The sequence below is a fragment of the Corvus kubaryi genome, unplaced genomic scaffold (genome assembly GCF_017639235.1).
Source record: "Corvus kubaryi isolate FWS band 111438036 unplaced genomic scaffold, C.kubaryi_AGA036_p1.0 37387, whole genome shotgun sequence".
In the NCBI taxonomy this organism is placed as follows: domain Eukaryota; kingdom Metazoa; phylum Chordata; class Aves; order Passeriformes; family Corvidae; genus Corvus; species Corvus kubaryi.
In genome coordinates this window covers 7,766,266-7,792,371 of record NW_024581129.1, presented here as the reverse complement: position 1 = coordinate 7,792,371, position 26,106 = coordinate 7,766,266, and the positions used below count along the sequence as shown (strand labels likewise).

The 26,106-nt window shown below is 53.4% G+C and overlaps 1 protein-coding gene across 3 annotated transcripts in view; it reads right to left on the bottom strand.

Moving 5' to 3' along the window:
• The window catches only part of PRKCB (protein kinase C beta), a 94,599-nt gene that overhangs the window by 11,828 nt on the left and 56,665 nt on the right, over window positions 1-26,106 (bottom strand). For all 3 annotated transcript variants that reach the window (XM_042037471.1, XM_042037472.1, XM_042037474.1), the window contains 11 exons: window positions 23,323-23,479; window positions 22,809-22,943; window positions 20,674-20,770; window positions 18,685-18,831; window positions 13,360-13,533; window positions 9,846-9,937; window positions 8,887-8,949; window positions 7,207-7,345; window positions 5,363-5,443; window positions 4,987-5,094; window positions 946-1,086 (listed from right to left, as the gene is read on the bottom strand). In XM_042037471.1, the coding sequence (XP_041893405.1) occupies window positions 946-1,086; window positions 4,987-5,094; window positions 5,363-5,443; window positions 7,207-7,345; window positions 8,887-8,949; window positions 9,846-9,937; window positions 13,360-13,533; window positions 18,685-18,831; window positions 20,674-20,770; window positions 22,809-22,943; window positions 23,323-23,479 (1,334 nt within the window). The remainder of the gene's footprint in view (window positions 1-945; window positions 1,087-4,986; window positions 5,095-5,362; window positions 5,444-7,206; window positions 7,346-8,886; window positions 8,950-9,845; window positions 9,938-13,359; window positions 13,534-18,684; window positions 18,832-20,673; window positions 20,771-22,808; window positions 22,944-23,322; window positions 23,480-26,106) is intronic.

Sequence of the window (26,106 nt, the reverse complement as noted above, 5' to 3'; positions counted from 1 at the left end):
TGTAGCCAGCAGGTACCTGGTGGGGGGAAGCATGTGAACAATCCCAAGCCTTAAGGACTTGGAGTACCACAGAGAGACTCGGACATGGCTGTGACCCTGCCAGTCCCACCAGTGACAAAGAGAAATAGAGAAATCCAGGGAGAGATATCCCTGTTCCCAAGTCTGCATAAGGGCAGGGAGAGCACAGGGCCAGAGGTGGTCATGCAGAGTTTGTGGCACAGAGCAGCCCCAGCACCATGGGCAGGGAGACCCACGTTGGGGTTCAGGCTGCACCCCTGCACTGGTGTCACCCCTGCACTGGTGTCACAGGGAGAGATGCCACTGCAAATACAGCTGGACAAGGAGCACTCAAGCACTCCTGTCGTTTTTGACAAACAGCTTCCAACTGCTCCTGCCTCCACCTCGGTTTGCTCATTCCCCCCAGGCTGCACTCCCAGCACCTCTCTCCAGCAGAGCCAGGCAGGGCTGAGGAGGAGCAGCCAGGATCCCCTCACTGCAGAGCCAGGCTCCAGCTTCCTTCCACCCTGGAGAGAAACTGTGGAGACATCCAGCTCTACTGCCCACTCAGGCAGACTGGGCTGAGCTGGGTGTTGAAATAAAGTTGAGATTAAAAAAAAGAGAGACCTGGTCAACTTGAGAAGAAGGGAGGAAAAACCCAACAGACCGACTGACCCGGGATGACAAGACAGACACGCTGCAACACAAAGGGGTCCAGGAGCTGAATGTGTGGAGCTTCCAACCCTGCAAGCCAGAGCTGGGACCAGGCAGCATGGACCTCTCCTGCCCCAGCAGAGCTCTGGCACGTGCCACATCCCAGGGAACACGATCTTCCAAGATAGAGAAGCTGCACCTCCAGGACGAGCAGCACCCGCCTGTGCCCGAGGGTGGGAGAGGCCCCGGAGGTTCCCTGGCAGTGGGACAGTGAGGGGGAGCCGGCACACTTACAGCCTTTGGCTTGAACGGGGGCTGGATCTCCTTGCGCTCCAGCTTGTCCCAGTCGATGTAGCGGAAGAACGCGTGCTCCTTGATGTCCCGCTCCCCCTCCGGGCCGCAGCCCAGGCGCTTGGCGGGGTGCTTGGTCATCAGCTGGGGACAGGAGAGAGAAAACAGTCACAGGGTGTCCAACTGCTCCCCAAAATGTCCCCTTTGAGAAGTCCCCAGGGACCTGTGTTTCCCAGCTGGATATCCCAGGATGTCTCACACCAGGGTCCCATCTCCTCCAGATGCCTTTGGGGCTCCAAGGAGAGGACACTGAGGAAGAAGCTGGAGTGACTCCAGGGACAGGGAAGGTTGACAATGGCTTATGAGAGCAGACTGTGCAGATGGCAGGTACATGAGCACTGGCGGGATGGGCACATCCGCTTTCCCTCTGGGAATGGAGCTGGTTTGCCAAGGCACAACCTCGGGGTGCTGGCAGAGCTCCCTCAGCACCTGGCTGCAGCAGGGGAGCTGCCCAGCAGTCCCTTTGCTTGGCACAAACGTCTCAGCATCTGCAGAGTTAACTCTAAAACGCACTGCCCGTTTAAGATGAACAATCTGCTCTCCAAAACTTTCATCAGCCCTGGAAGCAGAACCCCCTCTCCCCTGGAGCTCTGGAAGCACAGAGACGAGGTGGATTTCTAATGAGAGAGTCAATTTGGAGAAAAAATAGAACAAACAGCCCATTAATGTTGTTTATCATCTAAACTTCTCCTCTTCACTGGCTCAATAAGGGAAAGGGGCCCCAGGAATTATGGGCAGCTGTACAACATTAATATCCTGGGGCAGGGTTTGAGCTGTGTTCAGAGATCAGATGGAGATTCCAGAGATTCACAAGACGTTGATAAGGATGGAGAATATGAGCTTTATATGTGCAACAAAAGCACTGCTTTATTAAAAGGAGGGCAATTCACCCTGATCAAGGATTGAAGGCTGACTGCGTGTCCCAGGGCTGGGGGTCTGTAAGACCCCTGGGAGGGACAGGAGGTGCCAATGCTCTGGCTGGGGAGCTGAGACACCTCCCACCCACCACAGGTCAGCCCTGCCACCCCTGACAGCACAAAAAAAACCTGCTCAGGAAAGCTGATCTTTAACAGCTGCAATAGGGCACTGAAAGCAAGGAAAACCCTGGGGAAAAAAACCCCCAAACCTAAAACCCTAAAAAGACAAAAAAACTCCAACAAATACAAGGTGAGAGCAGAGCCACCAACTGCTCTGTGAGCAAACAGCTCTACATCCCTGGCCTCCAGCTGTGATGGCATCTGCAGCTGGAAGAGTGATGGAGAGCAGCTTCTGTGAGGCAGCACCCTCCTGGAAAGCCCGTCCACAAACAGCGAGGGCCTGTCAGGCTCTGCAGGCTGGGCCAGGGATTTTCCAGCCTCTGCTCAGGGTGAGGATGTGACTGGCATCAGCATCAGCCTTGCAGAGCCCGTCCTCAAGCAGGGAGCCAAGCTGGAGGGCCAGGGAGGGAGAGGCCAGGGGCCAGCAAAAACAACAGCAAGAATATTTTTCCAATTTGCCTTTGGTTAATAGTTGAGTTTCCCTTGGCATTGCAGCACAGAGCCCTTTATAAAATAAAAACCCAACAACAAATCCCAGAATCCTGGGAAGATGGCAGAGGTGACATGTCTTGGCCTCTCGAACATGAGTGGCAGCAGCACGGACAGCAGCTCTGATGGGCTTTCCTCAGGCAGCAGCACCAGGGGAAATGCCACCCAAAAGCCCTGTAAATATTCCCAAAATACCAAGGAAAACACACCATTTCATGCCTTTGCTCTCAGGCAGAGATTAACGAGGGAGCTGATAGCCACAGACAATCTGTTCCCCTGGAAAGGGCTGCTTTGCTCAGGCACCACCAAACCCCTCCATGTGGGGTGTGAAAGGCCGGGACAGGAGCCCAGCCCCGGCTCCTGGTAACCATCCTGGGGCTCAGGAGAGCCACCCTGCACTACCTGCACAGGGACACAGCAGCCCTGAGATCAGCCTGCAGAAACAAATCCAAGCTGACAGCAGAGCAGGGGAATGCTCCGTTTGATCCGCTAATTGCTGCTCACTGGCGAGTCCCGGAGCCCAGGGAATGCTCCAGGTTGCTTCCCAGCCAAGGATCCCTGATTAACACCTGTCTCTGGGCTCTGCTCAGACCCAGGTTTCAGGAGCAAACACATTCCATCTCCCAGCAGTGCTGCAGGAAGGGGTGACTGGCACCGGCACCTCGGAGTGAAACTGTGGGGGAACAACAAAATGGGTTTGGAGAACGTGGTGGTGAAATCCCAAACCCCTCACAGGTAAGGGCAGAGGTTTCTCCAGTTCCCTGGACTGCTACAACGCTGGGTTTGTGCCCTGCTGGCAGCCCTGCCACACCCCAACACAAACAGCTCGGTGCAGCTCATCAAGACATGTTTCACTGTATTCCAGTGGAAATGTGAACACTTAGTTCCCAGCTTACTAAAAAGTTCTTAAATCCCACAGAGAGTTTTAATTAAACTTTCTGGTGTAGCAGTTCGGTGGTGGCAAAAAATGTCATGAGGTTTTGAAACAACAGTAACACAGAGGGAACCACCACCTTGCTACAAAAAGCCACAGAAATTTAGGGAGAACCAACCCTCCGTGCAGGGCCAAATATCCTCCTATGCAGCCTCCCATCTCCAGAGTGAGAAAAGGCATGGCAGCTACACCCAGCAGACGATGCAGCCGCAGTCCCTGCTCGTTGATTTACAGCACCCACATTGTGCCTGATGCAGCAGCAAACAAAGCCAACACTGAGCCTGGGCCCTGCGCCAGCCTCTGCTGCCCTGGGACCGGGGGATGCTCAGCAGCCCTGAGTGTCCCCCATCCCCCTGCCTGACCAGGAACACACTGGATTTTCCCTTTACATCCCAAACAACACCAGCAAGAGGATGGAAGATGGTGACAGCCTCTGTGGGAATCCCCCTCAAACCACCCCTGTAGTTTCTGAAATAAGGACTTGGTTTTCCTGCATTCTGTTGACTGTAGCAGGGTAGCACACTCTCCCTGTGCCCCATTCCAGGTGGGAACACCTGCAGCAGCTTTTCCCCATGGGACAAGTGAATATTCCTCTTTAACACCAGCTCAGAATCCTGGCAACGCCGGGAAGAGGCTCTGAAATGCCGCAGTGGGAGCGTTAAGCGCAGGATGTGTCATTTGTAGATAGAAACACTATTTTGAGATAAAGAACATTCAGATATTTTCAATATTAACTATTATAAGCAAACATTTCTTAAATTCCTACACAAACACATATTTATAGCAGTGTGTGGCACTGGGGGTGAGAGGAGGCTCAGTCCCAAGCACACAGAACAACATCAGGACCTTGCCAGCCTTTATCCATCACATCCCAAATGAACTCAGCCTGCAATTAAGTCAGATCTAGGCCCAGTCCATGGAGAGCTTGGGATGCTGGCAAGGCAGAGCTTCACTGCAAATTAAGAGATACGATAATGAAAATGCTGCCCTGACCTTACGGAGATACCACCCGCCCTGAGCTTCAGGTTGTCCTGAAGGACAACTTATCACAGCTAATTGGAAGGATGAAGGTTTTGTATCTGATCTTAGAAAAACTATTTGGGGATCACATCCCTTTTCCCCAAGCATCATTCTTCCTTTCAGGCAAAGGTTCACAGAGCTGCCTTGTCCTCACCTGGTGGGGCACAGGGTCTCTGGGCAGGAGCCCTCCCTTCCCACCTCCCAGCCAACACCCCAATTCTCTCCTGACCCTCCCCTGCCCCCAGGCCAGCCCCAGGTCCCAGCTGTATTTCTGCCCAGTGTAAGACACAGAGGATGCAGGTGTTATTCTTACCTCGGTTTAGTACATACACACACGGTAGCACAAGTTGTGGTTTTAGGACTGGAGGGCAAAGGCACCAGGACCCAACAGTGTCAGACCCTGCTCGTACTGGGGAGCAGCAGGGTGAGCTGGGACCCCCAGGGGTGCAGGATCTCACTGCCCACACTCCCCCAACCCAGCAGAGGACCCAATCCAGCCCTTACCCCTTTGCAGATCGCCACTGCCTCCTTGGACATGGACTTGGGGTAGGCGACGTTGTGCTCCATGATGGACTGGAAGAGCTCATCTTCATCTTCTCCCTCAAAGGGGGCCTAGAGCAAAGCAGACACAGCTTCAGGGGCATTCCTGGATCTCGAAGCTCCCATGTGCTGCTGTACTCCGTGACCGTGGAGCCAGCTCCAGGAGTGCCACACGGTGACACGAGTCTTGTCATTGCAGTCCCTGGGGCTGCACCCCCAGTGTCACCCCCAGCTCCAAGGAGATGCTCCATCCACATGCCAAGCATGGCAAATCCCACATCAGCCTGTGCTCACAATGAAATGTGACCCAGCCCAGAGGAATCAATTATAACTCAATTACCTGGCCAGCCAACATCTCATAGAGCAGGACTCCAAACGCCCACCAATCCACGGACTTCCCGTAGGGCTGGTAAGCAATTATCTGCAAACAACAGGAACAGCAGCGTTACACTCCTGGCTCTGACCTGGTGGCACAGGGCAAAGCGATTCCGAGCTGTAGTGGGTTATGAGGACGGGGTTATTCCCTGGGACACATTTCAGCACTGAAATCCCTCGGCCCGCTGAGCGCACTCCGAGTGCCTCCCACTTGCTCTTTACCAGCTCTCTCTTTACCAGCGCTCTGGGAAATTCGGGTGTGAACTGTTCACACCATAAAGGCCGTTAAAAGGAAGGAGCACTTAAAAGAAATCCTCTGTCCTGTGCAGTCCCGCACTGCCCGTCGGGAAAGGTCACACCCCAGCAGGTGACAAGCAGCTTTGTTCAGAGGGAATCACACACGGGGCCGTTCGCAGGCTGTACCTGTCACCTGGGCATGCAGAGCTCTGCTCGGAATAGAAAAAGGCCCAAAAATGGGTCAAGCAAATCGCAGGACAGCTTTACCCCGAAGCCACGTTGGCCTGAGCACATTGCAGCTCCCTGAAGGAGGAGGCACGGAGCAGCAGAAGGGCCCGGGTTGGAGTGTGGCCACAGCACCACAACCACACAGCCTGATTGCTATTCCCAAATATCATGGGATTGCTCCTCTGAGACCCACGGGCAGCAGGCTTTAATGCCTTTCCTGGGTACCAAAGTGATTTGCATCCTAATTTCCCATTTGCTGTTTTTCTTTTGGAAAAAGACAAATTACAGCAAGGAGGAGAAAGTAAGAGTTAAAGTGAAACCACTCAGGCAAACACAGGGAGAACTGGTCATTTGTCCTGCTTTGAAGGAGCATTAATCACCCACAGTGACAAGCTCTGCACCAACACCACCAGTATTAATCCTGGTGGGATGAGGGATGGAACACGTTTGATCCAATAATGGGAAACCTCACTGGCTGCAGCAAACACAATGTGGTTTAGCACATGAGTGCACTGATGTCCTAGCAAAGAGTGTCTCTCTAAAATATTTAAATGAATAAATATTAACTTCATCATTGCAAATTCAGCAGAGTGACAAGATTTTAGAGGGATATTTTTATGTGAAGGGAACAGACATCTGCGAATAATTTCTTAGAAATCTGAATTTCGCAAGTCTAGCATTAAACTGTGCCCATACAGCACTTCATGGAAGTGTCATGTGTGACTATCACATCAGTAATAACCAAATGCAAAGCCACTTTTTAGGGATCTAGAGCCATGGATGGGGAGCCTCTCCCCATGAGACACACGGTCCCTCACTGCGAACAGTGAGCTGGAGCGATCGAAGGATTTCCACTCCACATGAAAATACTATCCACTGATAATTCCCTGCTTCTCACTGGTCATGTTGTGCTGGAAGCTTCTATCACACACAGTGAGGGGCAGAGCTGAGCTCCTGGGTTTGTCATTTCCAGGAGCAAGGGAACATGTGAGGAGCATCCTGTGGTGGGTCTGAGAATGCCAAGGACAAAACAGGCACACAGCTACCAGCAGGACGGACATGGGAAAAACCCCCAGAGAGGGAAACCACGCTGCAGGGAGAACAGCACGAGGATGTGCTGCTCTTTGAGGTGGAAGCAGGACACAGCACAACAGGGAGGCAGATCCAGCATCCCTGTTCCCTTACGGGGATGAGGGGATGGACAGTGCTGAGGGTATAAACTTCACAGGCTGATGGTGAATTCCTGAATGTCCCTGTTTCAGCTGGAAAGCTGCCCAAAGCAAGGTCACCCCAGGAAGGAGCAGCAGGGAGGCACAGACCATCAGCCGCCTTTCCCGTCCGTACCTCGGGCGCGATGTAGTCTGGAGTGCCACAGAAGGTCTTGGTGGTCACCCCGTCCCAGATGTTCTCCTTGCACATGCCGAAGTCAGCAATCTTTATGTGCCCCTCGCTGTCCAGCATCACATTGTCCAGCTTCAGGTCTCTGCAGGGCGAGAGCAAAGCCGTGACACAACACACAACACAAGTCTCACGGAGTTCTGCTGTGGCTGAGCTCCGCCTGTGTCTCACACCCAGACCCTTTGTAACATAATGTTTGGGGAAATGAGTAAAAATAAGTCAGAGATCTGTCAGGATGGAGTGTTTATTTTACTTTTAACCCACAGGAATGCCGTGCTGGGCACAGCGCTTTGAAGTGTGTGATGGAAAACACTCATCTGGCAGGAGACAGATTTAATTGATTTTTTCTTTGCTCCCATGAAAATCAAAGTGCACTTAGAGCTCTTGCGATGGAGAAGCACCTACTCAGCACAAGTCCCTGCCTCACCTGTGCTCTGCTCCCTCCTGAAATACAAACCAGCTGTGTTTCCCTCTGATCCTCACCCCCAGAATACCTGCTTGTGGTACCCAACACCAGGAGCTCTGCTCCTTTGCACAAGCTGCAGAGGTGGATCCAACCACAGATCCCTGGATCCGAATCCCAACCTTGAGCCACCACTCCGGAGGTGGATGCTCCAGTCTCAAGGACACTTTTGCAGCAAACACTGGGTATTTTGGTGCAATTTATACATTCTTGCTGGGTTTAAGGCTGTATTTTCTAATTATCATGTCAGTGTTTAGAACCCTGACAGGCCAAAGGCAGATGGCCATGAGCTGGGATTTGGATTCGGAGGAAGGAAGGAAGCGGAGCCACTGGGGACCAACAGGCCTAGAATCTCTCTGTAGCAGCTGATGGCAAAAAACAGCCCTCATGTCAAGTTTGTTCCACTTCTTTCATCTTCAGCATCTCCTGACTCCAGCAACACTGTTGGCATCTCCCTTTACAGAGCACTTAATGGTATCTGACACTCATTAGGATGCTCTTCTCCACCCTGGGCTCTGGGAATTCTCCCAAGCAGGGAAGAGCAGTGAACGCTGGTTTCAGAGCTAAACCAGCAGCCTGTGAGCCTGGTCCGGCACGTGGCAGTGACCCAGCTACCTCTGGGTGCCGGAATCATATTGGGAATGGCAAAGAAGCCTTAGTGGCTGAAGCAGAAGTGACAGAGTGGCACTGCAGAGCTCAGAGCAAGCCACTGGCAAGAGCTGACTCCAGTGGCAATGGTAAGAGAGCAGTGCCCTGCAGCCAAATTCGGGGCTTGGAGCTGGTTCAGGCTGCCAGGGAGCATTTGTGTTGTGTGGAGAGAAACACAGGGAACAGGAGAGAACCAGAGCTGCCTTCCCATGAACCAGGGTAAAGCAGGAACCTCCTCCAAACTAGGGGCACCCTGCAGCTCCCAGCTCCCTTTCAGGTGTGCACATCATGTGTTGATGGTTGGACTCAGTGATCCCACAGGTCTTTTCCAATCTTAAGGATCCTTCATTCTACCTGTGGGCAGCTCCCAGACCCCATCCGTGGCACAAGCAGGGAGAGCCCTGGTCTGGGGGCTGCGGGCAGAGCAGGACCCCTGGAGCACTGCGCTCTGCCCATGGCTCCGGCTCTGGCTGGAGCTCAGGGGGAAGGGAGGGAGCAGGAACCCGCTCACCTACCGATAAATGATGCCTTTGCTCTGCAGAAAGAAGAGCCCGATGGCTATTTCTGCTGCGTAGAATCTGAAAGAGAAGGTTTAAAAGGAAGACTGATAATTAAAGGAGATAAATGAAAACCTTCCCGATCAGACGGCGGTGAAGGAAACGCGTCAGGCAGATGTGACCAAAGGACAAGGCAGCTACGGCAGAGAAATTCCAGAGAAGGATCACACGAGGATGATCCAAGGCAGCTGTGCTTGCACTGGGCAGCGATGCCACCGGGCTGCTGGGGGCTGTCACTTCTGGTTGCACAAATTAAGCAGGAGCTGGATCCATGGCTGCTCCTCATGACACACTGGCAGTGCGGCTCGGAAAGTTATCCCTGCTCCCAGAGCCAGCAGGTACTGCCACCGTTGGCTTTTGGGAATATTCTGGGCCTCAGAGGACTCTGCCAGAGACAAGAAACCAGTTCAGCCCACCAGGCCCTGCTCAGTGTTTGTGGGTTTTATGTGAGCGTCTGAAAGCTTTCAGGAACACATCCTGCTCTGCCCAGCTCTCAAGGAACAGGAGCCAAAAACCATCAGTTAACACTTGAGTTGGCCACCCCAGCAGAGGAGCCAAAACCCTCATCATCCTCAACCTCAACATCCCTCTCGTCCTCCAGGAAAGGACCAGGCAGAGCAGAGGCCTGGTGTCTTGCAGGAAGCCTCCAAACCTTCTTGCCTTGTGCTTTTATTTACCTAGATTTATTTATTTAGCTGAATTATTTACACGTACTATGTACCCCAAGGGTGAGGTGGAGGCACTGGCATCCTTAGCATGAGGCAAAGAGTTCTCTTACATCTTCCCATTCCTGCTGTTTCCCCTCCCTTTCTGCCCAGGAGCTGCACCACAAAGCCTGTGCCTTGGACTCTGTTTCCAGCCACGTGACACAAGTACATCCCATACCTACCCCAAAGGTGCCAAACCACTGCACTTACACAGCATGGGGCTCCTTGAACCTCCCAACCTGCTGGATCTGGTACATCAAGTCCCCACCATTCACATATTCCATCACAAAATACAAGCGATCCTGAAGGAAAAAAGTGAGCAATTAGCAACAGGATTATCAGAGCAGGGAATCTGCAGGGGTCAGAAACAGGAACCAAGGTGACTGGCAGCTCCAATCTGTAATTCCATGGAAACACAGTGATCATCCCTGTCATCCTCATGGGGTGCAGGGGCTCCTGTTCATGCAGAGCCCATAAGTAGTAATTCCTTTGGCATGCTCAGGACTGGAGCTCTGCCCCTCTGCACAGCCACTGGAGAAGGCAAGTGGAAGCATCCCTAAACCAGAGGTTTTTCACTTCCCAGGAATTTGCTCTTTTTCAGAGGGTTGTTCAGGCAGGTCCTTGCTGGCATTTCCCCAGGCACTCCATGGCTTCAGTCACGGGATGCACAGGAGACATGAGCAGTTCCCATGGGGACCAAACTCCATCTACGACCACCAGGACTCGGCCAAGCACCAGGAGGGATGTGTGACATTCCCAGCCCTCTCCCAGGATGGTAGTGCTGGGGGTGCACAGGTCTGCAGGGGACCCCTGGTCAAGCTGGGGAGGCAGGAGGGGGCTGCACCCCACTCCTCACTCCTTCCAGCCTGGTCTGAGGGGTCACTCTGGTCATGTTCACATGGGGTTAAGGGAGTCCAGAGGAGTCCAGAGATGCTCCGAGGGCTGGAGCCCCTCTGCTCTGGAGCCAGGCTGGGAGAGCTGCGGGTGTTCACCTGGAGAAGGCTCCACAGAGACTTTAGAGCCCCTTCCAGTGCCTAAAGGGGCTCCAGGAGAGCTGGAGAGGGACTGGGGACAAGGGCCTGCAGCGACACGGGCCCTCCTTGCATGAGAGCCCAGTGATAACCACAGGCTGCCCCATCGCACCCACGGAAGGAAGGAAGGAAGGACACAGAGGCTGGAGCACTGCAGGAGCTGCAGGTTGGCAGCATTACATAATAAAAAATTTCCCATTGCTCATTTCCTCCTTAAATAAGCTTTGCCCTGCTTCTCAGACAGGAAGGACAGGGAGCCCACAAGAGATGCAGCTGGAGCATTGCCATAACCAGGGCTGTGGAGGAACTGGGGCTCAGCACCCACAGGGCACTTCCCAGCCTGGCAGTGCCCAGCCAGAGGAACTGGGGGCAGCAGCTGCTGACCCCAGCACAGCCCACCCAGCTGTGGGGTGGCCCCAGAGCAACCAAATACAGCAGCACAGGGGCAATGGGGCTGTGTGAAACACGCGGCACTGATGGCATAGAACAGGAAATTCGGCTTTTCAGCTGCCTGGGGATTCGGGAGCACCCCCTGTGTAAAGGACAGCCCTGGCAGGCATCCGGCCAGCCCCTGGGGAGGCACGGGCGGCAATGTCACCTTGAGCAGCCACCGCCACAGCAGCCAGCCCGTGACAGCCACGGGAGAGCAGAGCAGCGCCGGGCTCGGCTGCAGCTGCCTCCTAAATATATCGATCTGCTTCAAGGAGGAAGAATATTAAAAAGACGGGCTCTTGAAACAGCCAGCTGAGCTCTAAAAGCAGGAGCTGAGCTTTCCTCATTTGGGTGGGGAAGGGAACGCTGGTGCTTCAGGGGAAGAAATGCCATGACTAAAGCAGGCAGATGGCTGGGCAGCCCACAGGCTGGGAGGGAGGGATGGGCACGGAACGCTGTCCTGGCTCCTGTCGGTGGCAGAAAGGACGGCGTCTGTCCAAGTCTGGAGCATTCACACTCGCTGAGCAGCAGCTCAGTACAGAGATGTAAATCCACTGCAGAACCTGGCATGGAGCTGGTGACACTCCCCCTTCCCTGGGCAGCCGAGATGCAACTCCCCGGGCTCCTTTCAGTGCCCTTCTAATTAACTGCTCCATCCCCTGCCTGGCTGCACGCTGGGAACAAGAGGCAGAGCCAGGACATGCTCCAACCATGCTCCCCACCCACCCCTTACTCGATATTAGGGAGGAATTGTTCCCTGTGAGGGTGGGGAGGCCCTGGCACTGGGTGCCCACAGAAGCTGTGGCTGCCCCTGGATCCCTGGAAGTCCAAGGCCAGGTTGGACGGGGCTTGGAGCAACCTGTAGTGGGAGGCGTCCCTCCCTGCCCATGGATGATCTTCAAGGTCTCTTCCCACCCAAACCATTCCATGATTCTGTGATTTATCATCTCAGTGTGGCTGTGGCTGCTGTGCCCTTCACTGCTGTGACCCAGGGGTCACAACAAAGGCACAGCTCACCTGGGGACACCCAGGGATCCGCAGCTCACACCCCCTCCCAGAGCCCAGGCTCTGACCTGGGACCTTTCAGAGCACCCCAGATCCCCCAGCACAGGCACCTCTCACCCTCCAGCCTCAGGCAGGAGCTCTCTCCTTGCTCATCTTCCCTTTTTTTGAAAAACACAGATTTAGGGCTTTTCTCTCTCCCGCTGAGCCAACAGCCCCAGTGGAGAATTGTGCTCTGGACTGTGCTCCCAGAAATCAAAGTGCTTTGTGCCAGCGTTTGATAATACACCCTGCTATACATTTTGATTACATTACAAATACGATTACTATTAAGCTACTATAGGTCTGCCAGGAATAATCCCGTGCTGACTCACTTCAGATGCCAGGGAGATGCTGTGTGAAATAGCTGCTCCTGCCACATCCTGATTGCTGTGCTGCAAAGCCGGGCCGCGGGCTTTAAATACACTCAATGTGTTTGGTAAATGAAATTTCTGGGATAATATTAAAATGTAATCCTCCTGGAAAGCATTGTCATCGTTCTAAAGGACTCTGCTGATTCCCTCTGCCGGCTCCCACTGATGTGTACCTGGACATTCTCATTCACAGGCTGCTCGAGGGCTGGGCAGGGATTGTATTAAAGGTCCTCTGTCCCCCTCTCCACTCCTGACTCATACAAACCCAATCACACACCCATGGAAAACTGGATTTCCTGCAGTTTGGATTAGGTTTCTCCCTTTGCTCATGGCTTTCATCAGAGGAATGAGTCCTGGAGAAAAGTGCAGCACTTTGCTATTGAACCACAAGGGACGTTGTGGGCTGGGGGCACCTGAGGGGCTGGGAAATCACCTCTAATGTCACCAGCAGCTCCCTGATGAACACATCTCAGGATTCAGCTATTGTACATTACACTTTCATGTCACACCCCTACATTTTGGTCCTGGAGGCACTTTGCCAGTGAACTGGAGAAGGTATGAGGCTGCCAAGGCAGAGAATACACAATTGCTTTGGCAAATGAAGTGATGTACAGAGAACACAAAATCCTGGAATGGTTTGGGTTGGAAGGAACCTTAAAGCTCATCCAGTTCCACCCCCTGCTATGGGCAGGGACACCTTCCATTCTCCCAGTTTGCTCCAAGCCCCATCCAACCTGGCCTTGAACACTATTCCACTCCATTTTGCAAAGTGTTGGACTCCCAATGCTCAGGGTCCCCAGTCCACCAGGCCCCTTGGTGGGGACAAGCTGTGGCACCAGCTCTTACCATGGTCTGGAAGCAGGAGTGGAGCTGGGTCAGGAATGGAGGCTTCCCGGAGAGAGCCAGGACGCGTTTTTCCACCATCGTGCACTCCACATCATCGTCCTGGATAACAACGTCCTTCTTCAGGATCTTCACGGCGTAGAGCTCGTCCGTGCCCTTCCTCTCCGCCAGCATCACCTGCACGAGGGACAGGACACGTGTGGGATCAAGGGAAACGTGGATCTATAGTGCCTTGAGCTGAAATAGTTACAGCTAATGGCTCATTACCCTGTGGCTCCCCTCATAGCCCTGAGGAGAGCTGCGGGTGCCAAGCTGCAGAAAGCTCCAGGGGTATCCCCAGAAGATGTTAGGGACACTGAGTCTAAGGAGTAACACATCTCCTCCCTCACCACCTCACCACCTTGAGGAGCCCAGCCCAAGGGGTTTGATGATATCTGAGCCCAGCACACTCTCCTGCACCCTCACCCCTGAGTCAGGGCCTGGTTTGGCACCCTCACAGTGTCACCAGCATTGGGGGAGAGTGTCAAGAGGCTGAACACAGAGTCCATCAAATTACAAGTTGGTAAATATTTAAAGTGGAAAAGAGTTAGTCTCTAGTGAATAGTAAAAACAAACCCATATGATTTTCTCTGCCTCACCCCCTCCCTCCACAACAGTGAGCAAACCCCATCATGTGCTGGTTCATCACCCAGCCAAGGCCCCTCTCAGCCAGAAGAATCCATCCAACCTCCCATTTCCAACCAGTCCCACCCATTTGCAGGTTCATTTACTGCAGTAAATGGGATTCACTGCCTCTGCTGGTGCAAATCCCTCGGGTTAATCCCATCCACCCAGCGAGGGTCCCCTGCCCAACCCACTACACTCCATCAGCCTAAGCTGCTCCTTGGGCTGCCAGCAAATAAACTGACTCTGAAACCTCACTTTGCTTCCCATTTTCCCTCTCACGCTCTCTCATCGCCTTAGATTGGAGCACTGGGTGGAATTGAATTGCTTTTCATTTGAAGGAGTTGGCAGAAATCCTCCAGTCACATCAGGAACAGCAGCTTGGGAGTTTTGGAAATAAATTATGTGAAGTCAACATCGATACAGTGGGACTGAAATGTGCTTCAGGCTGGGGCAGATGGGCAGAGGACGTATGAATGGGTCTCAGGGTGACTTTATAGACACCAAGGATAGCAGAATTAACCCTCTCATGTTCCAGACCTGTTGTGTTCCACAGGCTGTCTGGGGCACTGGGGGAGTCTCCACCCCTGGAGGGATTTAACAGATGTGTAGATGTGGTACTTGGGGACAGGGGGTAGTGGTGGCAGTGCTGGCGTTGGACTCAATGGTCTCAGAGAGCTTTTCCAAGCCCTCTGATGATTCTGTGATTCCATTCTGTGGCAGCCTGAGGACCAGGGATGACGAGGCAGGGGACACAGCCCAAGGACAAGGACTTTGGTGCCACTGACTTGTTTGAGTGCAGAGAACAGGGAGCAGATCTGGCGCGTTCCCGGCGCTCGGCTGTGGCCCGGGGGAGCCTGGCTGTCCTTGACACGCTGCTTGTCAGGATTAGCTGGGAGGGGCACTGGGGCTCCTCAGTGCCACGTTCTCTGGAGAAGGTGCTGACATTCCCATTTCTGCCAGTGGGATTGCAGCGGCCGCACGCCGGCTCATCCTGCAGCAGGGCTGAGCTGTGGGCTCAGGGAGCATCAGGGATGGGATTTATTCACCCGCTGATCCTTGAAGAACCCTGGAAACCCAGAGCAGCTTGCTGTGGTGCTGGGATGGAACCCAGCAAGGCACAGGCACTGGGACCAGCTGTGGCTGCCCCTGGATCCCTGGAAGTGTCCAAGGCCAGATTGGACAGGGCGTGGAGCACCCTGGGACAGTGGAAGGTGTCCCTGCCCATGGAAGGGGGTGGCACTGGGTGATTTTTAAGGTCCCTTTCAACCCAAGCCATCCCCGTTTCTGTGCCAGGGCAGCAGACACAGCTGCCTCACACAGTGTCTGCACCTCTGTCCTCCCTTGTGGTTCTGACCCAACCGAACTGGTTCATTGCCTCCATTTATCACCATTTTACACAAGCTGAGCTTTACAAGGCACCACATGCAGGTGCTAAAACCAGAGCTAATTTTTAGCTGATAAAAGCAGAAGAGCTTTGGCTGCTCAAAATTGGTGGAAAAGAAGAAGTAACCACTCCAGGAACATATTTTGAGGGGAAATTAAACCTGTTACCTGAGTGTAAGAGCATTATATACAATATCAGTTATATAGAGACCTGCCTTGCCATCCACAACCCTTTCAGAGGAAAGTTAACTAAAGCAGGGAGCCTCGGAGCCTGGCATCTGCTTCTGCCCCGAAGGGACCATGCTGAGGACATGGCTCCCACCCCATTCCGCAGTGTGAGGCACAGCTTGGCTGGGGTACCACCATAAATGCAAAAACTGCTCAAGGCCATACATGGCTGTGAATGGTTCATGAAGCAGCTTCCCAGTGACATGACAGCCCTGAGCACAGCTGAGCCAGCCCTGCGCCCTGGGATGTGAAAGGCAAAAGGACTCTCCAGCTGCTGACAGTCAGCTGGGGCACACACAGGGAATGGCTGGGTGTGAAGTGTGTGCCCAGGAGGGCAGGCTGGAAACCACCCACTGCTGCACTCCTGAGGCACATCTGGGCTGGATTCCCCTCTCCTGTATTACAGAATCCCAGAATCCTTTAGGTTGGAAAAGACCTCCAAGATCATCGAGTCCAAGCTGTGCCCGATGCCCACCTTGTCACCAGCCCAGAGCACTGAGTGCCACCTCCAGGCCTTCCTTGGACACCTCCAGGGATGGGGACTCCAGACCTCCCTGAGAAGCCCCTTCCAAGGCTTGGCCACCCTTTCCAGGAAGAAATTCCTCCTGATGTCTTCCTGACATCTGAAGGTGTTCAAATACCAAAGACCCAAACAGCCAAGTGTCCCCAGCACAGTGCAGAGCCCAGGATGTGCATGGGTGACAGAGGGAGCAGGGACCCAGCCCTGCCCATGCCCTGCCCTCCTGCCACATTCACACCGAGAGGAGAGCAGAGCATTGCACAGCTTGAAGGTTATCACAGCCCAGGAAAACTCTCCCACTGCACCGGAATCCAGAACTGCAGCGGCCAAAGGCTCCGCCCTGCTCAGCAAAACAACACAAACCCCGAAAAGCCTGACATCTCGAGAGCACGACAGATTGATTAGCTGTAAAAATATGAGCAAGCCACCTAATTTCACTTTCCTCTATTTATAATACAGCAAAGCAAACCCAGGGTGGGCTGTGCCAAGCGCTGCCTCCCTCCGTGGGAGCGTCTCCCTGCCCGTGCCAGCCCCATTGAGCTGCCACCAGCCACAGTCCTGGGGAGCCCACGGAGAGCCCAGAGCACCAGGAGCACAGGGAGCATCTGTGTCCTGGGGCTGAACATGCCAAGCCAGGACCACACGCCCCCAAAGCCCCTATTTTCCAAGCCAGATCCATTTTCCACCCCCTAAACCCTGCTGCCTGTCTCGGGGGACCTCCATCTGCCAGCGCGCTCACTGGGAAGCAGATTGCATTCTTTTTTAACTTTTTAATGATGCAGAAAAAAGCTGATATTTAACTTGATTTATTCCTGTAATATAGAGTATTTGTTTGGGAATGCTCCAGCATAAGAACTGGAGATATTCTGAACATAGAGAAAGCAAGTTTGTCAAACTCCACCAAGGCCAACACGTTTGTACTCCTGACCCTGGATAGACGAGTGTGGAGAGAGCAAAATACTGAGCAGTAAATCTGAGGTCCTGATGCCAAAGGGTTAATAGAGACAGACAGAGGCTCACTAAAACAGTGTGATTATAGTCCAAGAGCTTTCCCAGCCATCAGGGACTGGGAGGAGGGAGGCTGGCAGCAGGCAGGCAGGCACAGGAGCAGGTGCCAGCCCTGGAGAGGGAAGGACACGGTGCCAGCCTTGGAGAAGGATGGCAGGGCCATGGACACAACCAGCTGCTGGGCACACCAAGGGCTGGGGAGCTGCAGGGAGGTGGGCTGTTCTCCCTGCTCCAGGCCCCTCTGCCTGACTCCTCCCGAACATCTGGCACCTCTGGTTGCACAGGGAGTGGCTACAGAGCCGCGGCACCTGGGTGTCCCCGTGCCGGGATGCCGGGGCAGCAGGGATGCCTGGGGAAGTGCAGGCACACGTGAGGGCGAGGCTGCATCTACCCGGAGAAACCAACGTGCTGTTTTAATTAGCGCTAATTAGCATATTTATAACATTCTGTTCCAGGGAACAGTTTCTGTCACACATTCCCTTATATAAGCCAGAGCCGACTGAGGAGTTTGCTAATGTTTCTCAAATTTAAGGGAAGAAGGCGGCGGGGGACACGGCACAACCACAGAGCCTCCAGATGCCAGGCACTGGGTTTGAAAGGGATGAGGTGTTGGAAGGGAGGGAAGAGGGAACATTTCTCTGTGAGAGCAGCACGGGCATGAGGCACGGGGCTTTCCTGCTCCCCGGGATGCCAACCCACAGCAAAGGGGTACCACGCCAAGTTCCAGGGCTCATGCTCTGGGTGCTGGGGACCATCAGGAGCTCCCCATTCCCTGTCTGTCACAAATGTTTCCGTTGATCTCTGAGCTCTCCACCTCTGGAGAGAGAGCAAATGCCTGTAGAGAAGCTGGGACCTTTCAAAGCTCCAGTGCCAGCAGACAGGTGGGGAAGGAAGGGCTGCTCCTGCTCCACCCCTGTGCTCTGGGGAGCATCCCTGTGCACCCTCCTCATCTCCGCTACCTGCCCGAGGAATGAGCCTGCAGGCAGAGCAGTATTCCCTGCAATTAAGGCAATTCACTAATGAGAGTGGGGTTGGGCCAGCTGTACACCAGCAAACACTGCACTCACCTCCTGCAGAGCCCCAGCGGCCCCTGGAGCGCTGGGATCCCGAACGGAAATCAAGAGAGTTGGCAAGATCCCAAAAAAATGAAGGCTCCAAGTCACATAATTACCAGAAGAATGAAATTCTGTTACCACTCACAACTGGTCTGGGAAGTTAATTAAAATGTTCCTGTATATTTGTAATTATTAGGGAAGAAGAAAGCCCCAACCAAATAAGAAAGAGCTTTAAAGACACAGCTCATCCCCTGCTTCCCAAAAGGATGGATTTTGTGATAGTCTCATCAGACATCTCTGGTGTCCCCTGCTGTGACACAGTGGCCGCAGTCTGGAAGGAGCCAAGCTGGGCTCCCAGCACTGTGACACCAGTGCTCCCAGTCAGAGCACAGACAGGTCACACTGGAGCAGCCACCTGGCCACAAGGAACACGTGTTCAGTGCAGACAGTGCCGAGGTGGTACCTCACCTTCCCAAAGCTTCCTTTTCCCAGCACCATCAGGAAGTTGAAATCTGAAAGCTTCATCCGATCCCGGCTGCCGTTGTTGTCGAACTTGGAAATGGCATTTCTTGTCTTCTCATCCGCAGCCTTGGAGCCGGTTCCGATCTTGGCTCTCTGCAAAGGTGGAGATGGGGCAGGGAGGAAGAGAAAACATTACTGAAAACAGCAGGGAGAATGGGCATTATAAACCCAGTGGGTGCTCCTGAACTCCCACCTCAACAGCTCTTTCCCAGCTCAAAAACCACCCTGAGCCTTGGGAGCCTTTTCCATGGGCGTGATGGGGACAGCACCAAGAGAGGCACTGGAGAAGTTGCCAGCCCTGGCACATGGCACTGCTCAGCTGCTGCCCAGTTAACCTCTGCCAGAGCAACTGGGAATCACCCCTGCCCGTGGTCACCCCTCTCCCCATGCCAGCAGGACACAGCAGACTGCCATGCTACCCTACACCATGTCCAGGTCATCCAAAGCATAGGAAAGAGGCCTAAATAAGCTCTTTTGGGGCAAAAACTGGCTTCTGTCTCTTACCTCACCAGAAAAAGGGGGGTGAATATAAATATATTAAGGTAAAACATGGGACTTTTTATCCAGCTCCACATCCATTACTGCCCTATGGGTCCCTTCCATTTCAGATATTCTGTGATTGGATCTCATACTGGAGGGAATCACAGAGGAAGCCACAAATCCATTTGGAACAGTCCAGAACAGCCAGCCCCTCAGACAGACAGACAGCCCCCTCCTGCACCCCCAGCCATCACAGCTGTTCACTGAGGGCTCTCACAAAGCCCCCCATTTTTAAACACCAGACCCCACCAGTGGCCCAGTGCCTCCTCCCCAGGCCAGGGGCTGTGATGTGCAGATCCTCCTCCTGTAAAAGCTCTCTCACAATTTATTCCCTTTTAATTTATAGAAATGTGTGGCAGTGTGAGGCCTGTCCGGAGCTCAGCCTAGCATGAAACTCCATTAACCCGATCCCGGCAGTTCAATTTGGCTGCTGCTGGCAGCCCCTCCAGATAGCACCTCACAGGGAATCTCAAGCCTTTGCTGCTGCTAATTGGTTCTCACAAGGTTCTGCAGGCTGCAGAATTCCCCACTCAAGGTCACCTGCAGCACCTCTGAGGATCTGAAAAGCTCCTGCAACTGAAAACCTAAGGAATGGTCTCTGGGATTTTCACACACCATTGGTGTGACCACGGCTCTGCCCCGGCACATTCCAGGCTCCAGCACACCCCGCTCCTCACTCCCAGTGTCAGCACAAGCCCAGCTGGAAGGGGATTCCCTGCCTGAGACATTGACTGCCCCCAAGGGAGGAGTGGGGAACATGCAGCAAGGTGAGGGGACAGGTGTGCTCTGGCACCTCTGGACAATGCGTTTTCTGATCTGTAGACAATTCATCATCTGACTTCCCAGACCATTTTAACACCACTGGAACACCATGAAATACAATAAAAGCCAGGGGCTAGTTCTTTGTAGAGCCAAAAACCACTGGTTGTAGCCGAGTGTTGTATTAGAACTGTCTTTTCTCGGATATTCAGGAAAGTTGTGTATAAATAAGATAAAAAAGGACGAGAACAGGAGCTAACTCTCTAGTCTCTGGTACAATTACAGAGTTCACGCTGAGAACCATAAGGGCAACTCTCTTATTTCTGTATGGCTCATTGCATGTAAGCCTCCAGATGTACCACACTCATTCCCAGAGTTCTGTGGAGATTTCAGCTACACTGAAAAATGGCAAAGATCTGCTAATTCAGCAATGTCTGGATCAATCATTCAGCAAGAACTTCCATGCCTTATTAAGAAGTAAACAGACATTTCTCCTTGGAGCCTCTTTGGGGAGTTGGACCCTGCTCCATGTTCCCTGTACTGCCAGGGAAAGAGCTGGCAGGGAAAGTCCCTTGCCGGGGGTACGGCAGGCAGGCAGTGAGAAAAAACCCCTGAGTCCAAGAAAAATCAATTCACCTCAAATTTCTGCCTCAGTTCCTCATTTCCTTCTTCTCCCTCGGGAGGCACTGGGACATTGAAATACTCGCCCTCCTCCTGGCTGAGCAGCTTGAACCTGGAGGGACAGAGAGAACGCGGGGTCAGGGTGGCAGGCGGGGCTGCAGGGAGGCAGGACCTCCCCTCTGCTCCAGCACAGCTCTGCTTCCGCCGTACCAGCATCCAGAGGACCCTTCCCCAAAGTCAGAAGAATCCCCAAACCATCCTCCTCAGCAAGCCCCAGACTCTCAGGGGGTGGAGGGATGTTTCTGGGTCTCTTGCTGTCCTGGGGACCCCCACAGCCCAGGGAGCACATCCACTGCCTGCTGTGGTGGGCACACAGAGCACTGGTGTCACTTCCAGACCAATCCTGACCCCAAACCCCACAGACAAGCACGTGTTTCTTATGACGGCCACGGGCACAGGTGTGGGCAAACCCCCTCTCCACCAGCTGCCCCACGAGGACAGCACGTGGAACGTGCCAACGCTGGGCTGGACCTGCCAACCCTGAGCACACACACAGGATGCTCCTCCAAAAGAGGAGAAAAGCTTAAGCAGCAATTACCAGAGATCGTGGAAATGCCACTCAGATCCCAGGTGTTTCACCCTGTGGGGGGCACAGCCCGGCCCTGGCAGCGGAGGCTCCGCATCCGGGATGGATCTTGGCCGGGTGTTATCGCAGAGGCTGCTCCAGGAACAAAGCCCTGTCTGCACAGCACAGGCACAGGCTCTGAGCTTGTTTTCTCCATTAGCTGCAGTTGTTTAGATATGAAATATAGATCAGAGCTCCTTCTCCTTCGCTTTACTCCAGCCAGCACTGTTACAAGGAAAATTACTTACATCTCCACTCACAGGATTTGAGTGTGGGATATTATCAGTGGGATAAAAGGCTGGAAAGCGCTCAGGCTTTGGGCTGCGCAAGGAGCCGGCAGCGCGTGACACACACGCACCCTTACAGGTGACTGGGAATTCGGGGGGAAGTGACAGCTTCCCGCTGTTTTCCAGAGGAGGAGCCGTGTCCCCATCAGGGCCTGGCTGGTGATGAGTGAGGCTGAGGCCTGGTAATGCCACTGTGCCACACACTGTGCCCAGCTCAGCAGGGACAGGATGAGGCTGGAGAGCAGTGGGAGCACCTGCAGCTCTGCCCAGGAGTGGCACGGTGTGGGCACCCAACCCACCTAATTCCTCCTCCTCCTCCTCTCCATTCTCTGCTCTCAGGGAGACATGTCCAGCTTCCATGGTGGAAAACCCAGTCTGGGGTATTCACTCAGCTTGGGAATGCAGCTTAATTACATGCAGGGTTTAGTCTCCAAAGGACATTTAGTGTCTCTTTTCAATTATTACACTCTCCATGGACAGGTAACACAGCTCTCAGGCACCAGTGCCTGGGGGAAAGCCAGGGAAATAAGGCACCATGTGTCCTGCTGGGGGAGATAAAATGGAAATGGAGACACCCATCCAGGGGTGTTCCAGACCCACTGCGTTCATGGCTCGGTGCTAACGAGCAGCAGTAATCACACACGTTGTAACTCCTCCTTGTTCTGAGCAGTGCCCTCCACAGCCCACCAGCTCCAGCCAGGAGTCACAGCTCAGAGGGGACCACCCAGCACCCCCTTGCAGCCCTGCTCTCCCACACACCTGAGGAAACCATGGTGTCTCTCCAGTACAGAAACTGAGGGAATCCAAGCAGAAAATGCTGGAAAATGCCTGTTTGGCAGATGCTGGCAGGCAGGGCCAGCTCCTCCCCAAGCCCCCACAATGAGACCCCACAGGAGCACCAGCCCTTCAGGCAGAGCAGTCCTGGGTACCTGTGTGTGCCCCTGGGAAGGAAAAACCCCCCAAAGCCCCCAGCCCAAGGACATGGAGGAGGTCACACAAAGCCAGCCCATGCCTTGCACTCAGACACTGCTCTGGCACCTCTGGGCACCACACAGACAACTCCCATGGCACCAGTGACCCTCACCAGCCTCAGAGGTGGAGCAGCACCTTCCACAGAGCTGGGACAGGTGACTAGAGCAGAAGGAAGCTGGCAAGGTCTGAGGGGCGGCCACACCTCCCACCTACAACACTCTGGGCTGCTTTGTGCCCACAGTGTTCATAAAACAATCACATCTCACCATCCATCCACTCCCGACTTCTGCAGCTCAGAGATCCCAAAGGACAAGGAACCCATGAAATCATTCCTGCTGGTCAGATCCCAGTCCCAGATCTCCACAGACAACCGCCTGTCTTTGTCTGCCTCTTTCAGTTGGCTGGAAGAGAGGAAGAGAAAAGGGATGGTTTTATCCTGGAAGCTGTTCCCACACCACCGTGTCCCCTTATGCTCCACAAGGACACGGATTCAAAGGGAAGGGATGGTCCTCAAGGCCTGTTGAGGTCTCCAAGATTTAATTTCCCAGGCACATCCGATTCACACAGAGCATGGAGTTCCTGCCCTGACACACTCGGCTTTGAGTGGGGTTAGGGCAGAGGTTTGAGTGCTTCTGTGCCACTTACAGAACAAAAAGAATCATTTCTCAGTTGAATCAGCTCAATGCCTCTGAATAATTAAATCAGAGCAAATAAAGTCACATTAATTCTTGGTGGTGAGAAAATTCACTTTGCAAATTTAAATGTTTTCCTTGTACTTACAATTTAAATGTCTCATTCCACTCAGGATTCAGGGAGCACTTGATAGTTTTGGTCTTCTGTTTGCTTTCATTTTTGGGGTCAGGGATTAGTTTAAGCTTCACGTAGGGATCTGACAAGCCATTAGGGTCCATAGGAACTAGGTTTTTAGCATCTCTTACTGGGGAAGAGAGAAAGAATTAAATTCAGTATTCCAGCTATAAAAATACCCAACAAATGACAACTTCCCTGTGTGCCAAGAGTAAGTGTGAAAATAGTGATTAAAAGCAGAATTAAACTGGATCTGTGCAGACATGGGCATTACATGAGGAACGACATAATTAACGCCGAGCAAACACAGCTCTCTTGGATGGGGGAGGCTGCAGGGTCGACTCAGGAGATTATTTTTACTTTCTGACAGGATGATTTGTTGTTTGCTCTCAGTTTTAAGCAGTCTAAAGCTGATTTGTTTCCTCTTGCCCCTTGGGAAGCAGAATTGCACTGATTTGTGAGGGCCTGGGGATGGAGCTTTCCTCGAGGAGTGGACACAGCAACGCAGTGGCAGCGGGGTAGAAGCTGGTACCCAAAGGCAGTGGAGCAGCAGCGGCCACATCCAGCACCCAGGTTCCCCCTGGGGCCCCTTGGGCTCAGCTGCCATGGCCCTGGGGAGCTGGGGGGATGCCCACAGGGCACCATCACTTGCCCACTGGGCAGCACTGCCCTGGCTCCAGGGCCGCAGCGTCTCCTCCGGGAAGCGGGAGCAGAGTGGGAAGAGCAAACCTGAGGTGACTCAGCTGCTTGTAATTGGATTGCAGCTTGGACAAATTAAATACAGCCAGGCTGAGCTGAGTCTCTTCACCCAGATTAAGTCCAAAAGGGTCTGACTGCCAGGAGAAGGATCTTATCTTCCCCCTCAGCCTGAGCAGAGATATCAGAGATGGGAAGTCCGATGGGTCAGGATGGAGCTGAGCCATAACCTGGGGAAAAACTGTTTGCAAGGAAGCCCGGAGCAGACCTGCCTCCCCAGGTCTACACAAAGCCCAGGGATCCGGCACAGAGGGTCCTGCCACGTCAGGAACAGCCTGAAATCCTAGCAGGTCCCACCAGCAGCTCTGCTGTGAGGCTCACGGAGCGCTCAGCTTCACCCCCTAATCCCAGGAGGAGGAGGAGAGCTCCAGGTGTGTGTGCAGCACCACAGGATGTCAGAAGGTGCTTTCAGAGTCAGAAGAGTAAAACCAATTGCCCAGTTCCCAACTCACTCAAGGAATTTCTGATGAGTTTGGGAACTAGGGAGTTTTGAAAAGCGAATTAATGCCCCAAAATCTGCCATCTATTGCTGTCCTCCTGAAGCACTGTCCAATTTCCAGCTCCACGGAATCACACTCGTAGCCAAAATTCAACTCTGCATTTATAAACAAGCTCATTTATCAAACGTGACAGCCCTGACAGCAGCTTGTGAGACAGGGAGAGGTGTGAGCCTGCCGGGAGCCGCCGGCTGTCCCATCCATCCTGCAGCTCTGTGCTCCCCACACCCCTGGGAGGAGGCACAGCCACAGCCACCTCCTGCCCCTGCAGCAGGGAGGGAATGACTTCATCCCCGACAGTGGCACAAGGGACCACACCGGGGATGCTGTCATAGAATCATCGAATCCTCTAATGGTTTGGGTTGGAAGGGACCTTAAAGCCCATCCAGTGCCACCACTCTGGGGCTCCCTCTGCACCCCTGGCGCTGCCACGGCACGGGGAACGATGTTCCCAGTGCCCTGCTGAACTGGGGCCTCTCCACGCACCCACCCTGGGCTCTTACTGCCTCTTATCATCTTCCCGGCTTTAAAATGATCATGAAAATGTGCTTTCAGTGCCCCTGCCCACTTGCAGCACGGGGAGCTGCAGGAGCCTCAGGGAAGGGGAGGATAGCCCAGTGCCACTCACAGGACTGGGCACCGACCAGCAGCACTGGGGCAGGGGAGTGGGATGGTCCTCGCTGGTGACCTCACCCTTCACCTGCCCCAGGGTCAGCAGAAACACCCGAGGACCCCCCATGTGAGCAGCAGAACGAGCCCAGGGCTGGAAGAGGTCGCTGGGCTCTCACATGGCCAGTGTCCCCTCACTGGGAGGAGACACAGAATGATGTCACACGGAACCAGCTCCGACTCTGCTCTGTGTTTCATTGTCCCAACAGCCAACACAACATCCTCTGGAGACTAATGAACAACCCTCTGTTGTTTATCAGGCTGCCCTTCGCTTCTTTAAGGAACAGGAGAAGCCGTTCCTGGCCCTCGCAGTTAATCAGTTTATGCCCTGAAGCATGAGATTTGATTACCTCATGTTATTATCTCAGCGTGCAGACCTCAAAATTTCATTAATGGGAATAATTTTATCTATTCATTTAAAAAAACCAAAATGCTTCTGCTTGACCTTAAGAAACTTCCTGACTTTTCAAGCAGAAATCAACAATTAAGTGAAGGAAAAATAAAAACCTGGAGCGGCGCAGCAGCGATATCTCACGGCAGGGGAGATGTGCTCCTCGCCAACATTTATGGCATTTATTTGACAGTTAAATTTGATGTAAAATAGTTTTACATCTCTCATATCCTGACAGTTTTGTGCATCATTAAGAAGCAGTAACATCATTATTAACAGTGATGAGTAAGAATATTATGATCCCATTTAAAGCAAGTCCTAAATCACTCAGGGCACCAAGTCTGGCCAAGGAGATGCCACTGTGGGCTCAGACCATGGTCAGGATGAGATGTTGGTAAGTCCTGGACATCTCTGGACTAGGGGGTTTAAGGAGGCAGTGCTGGC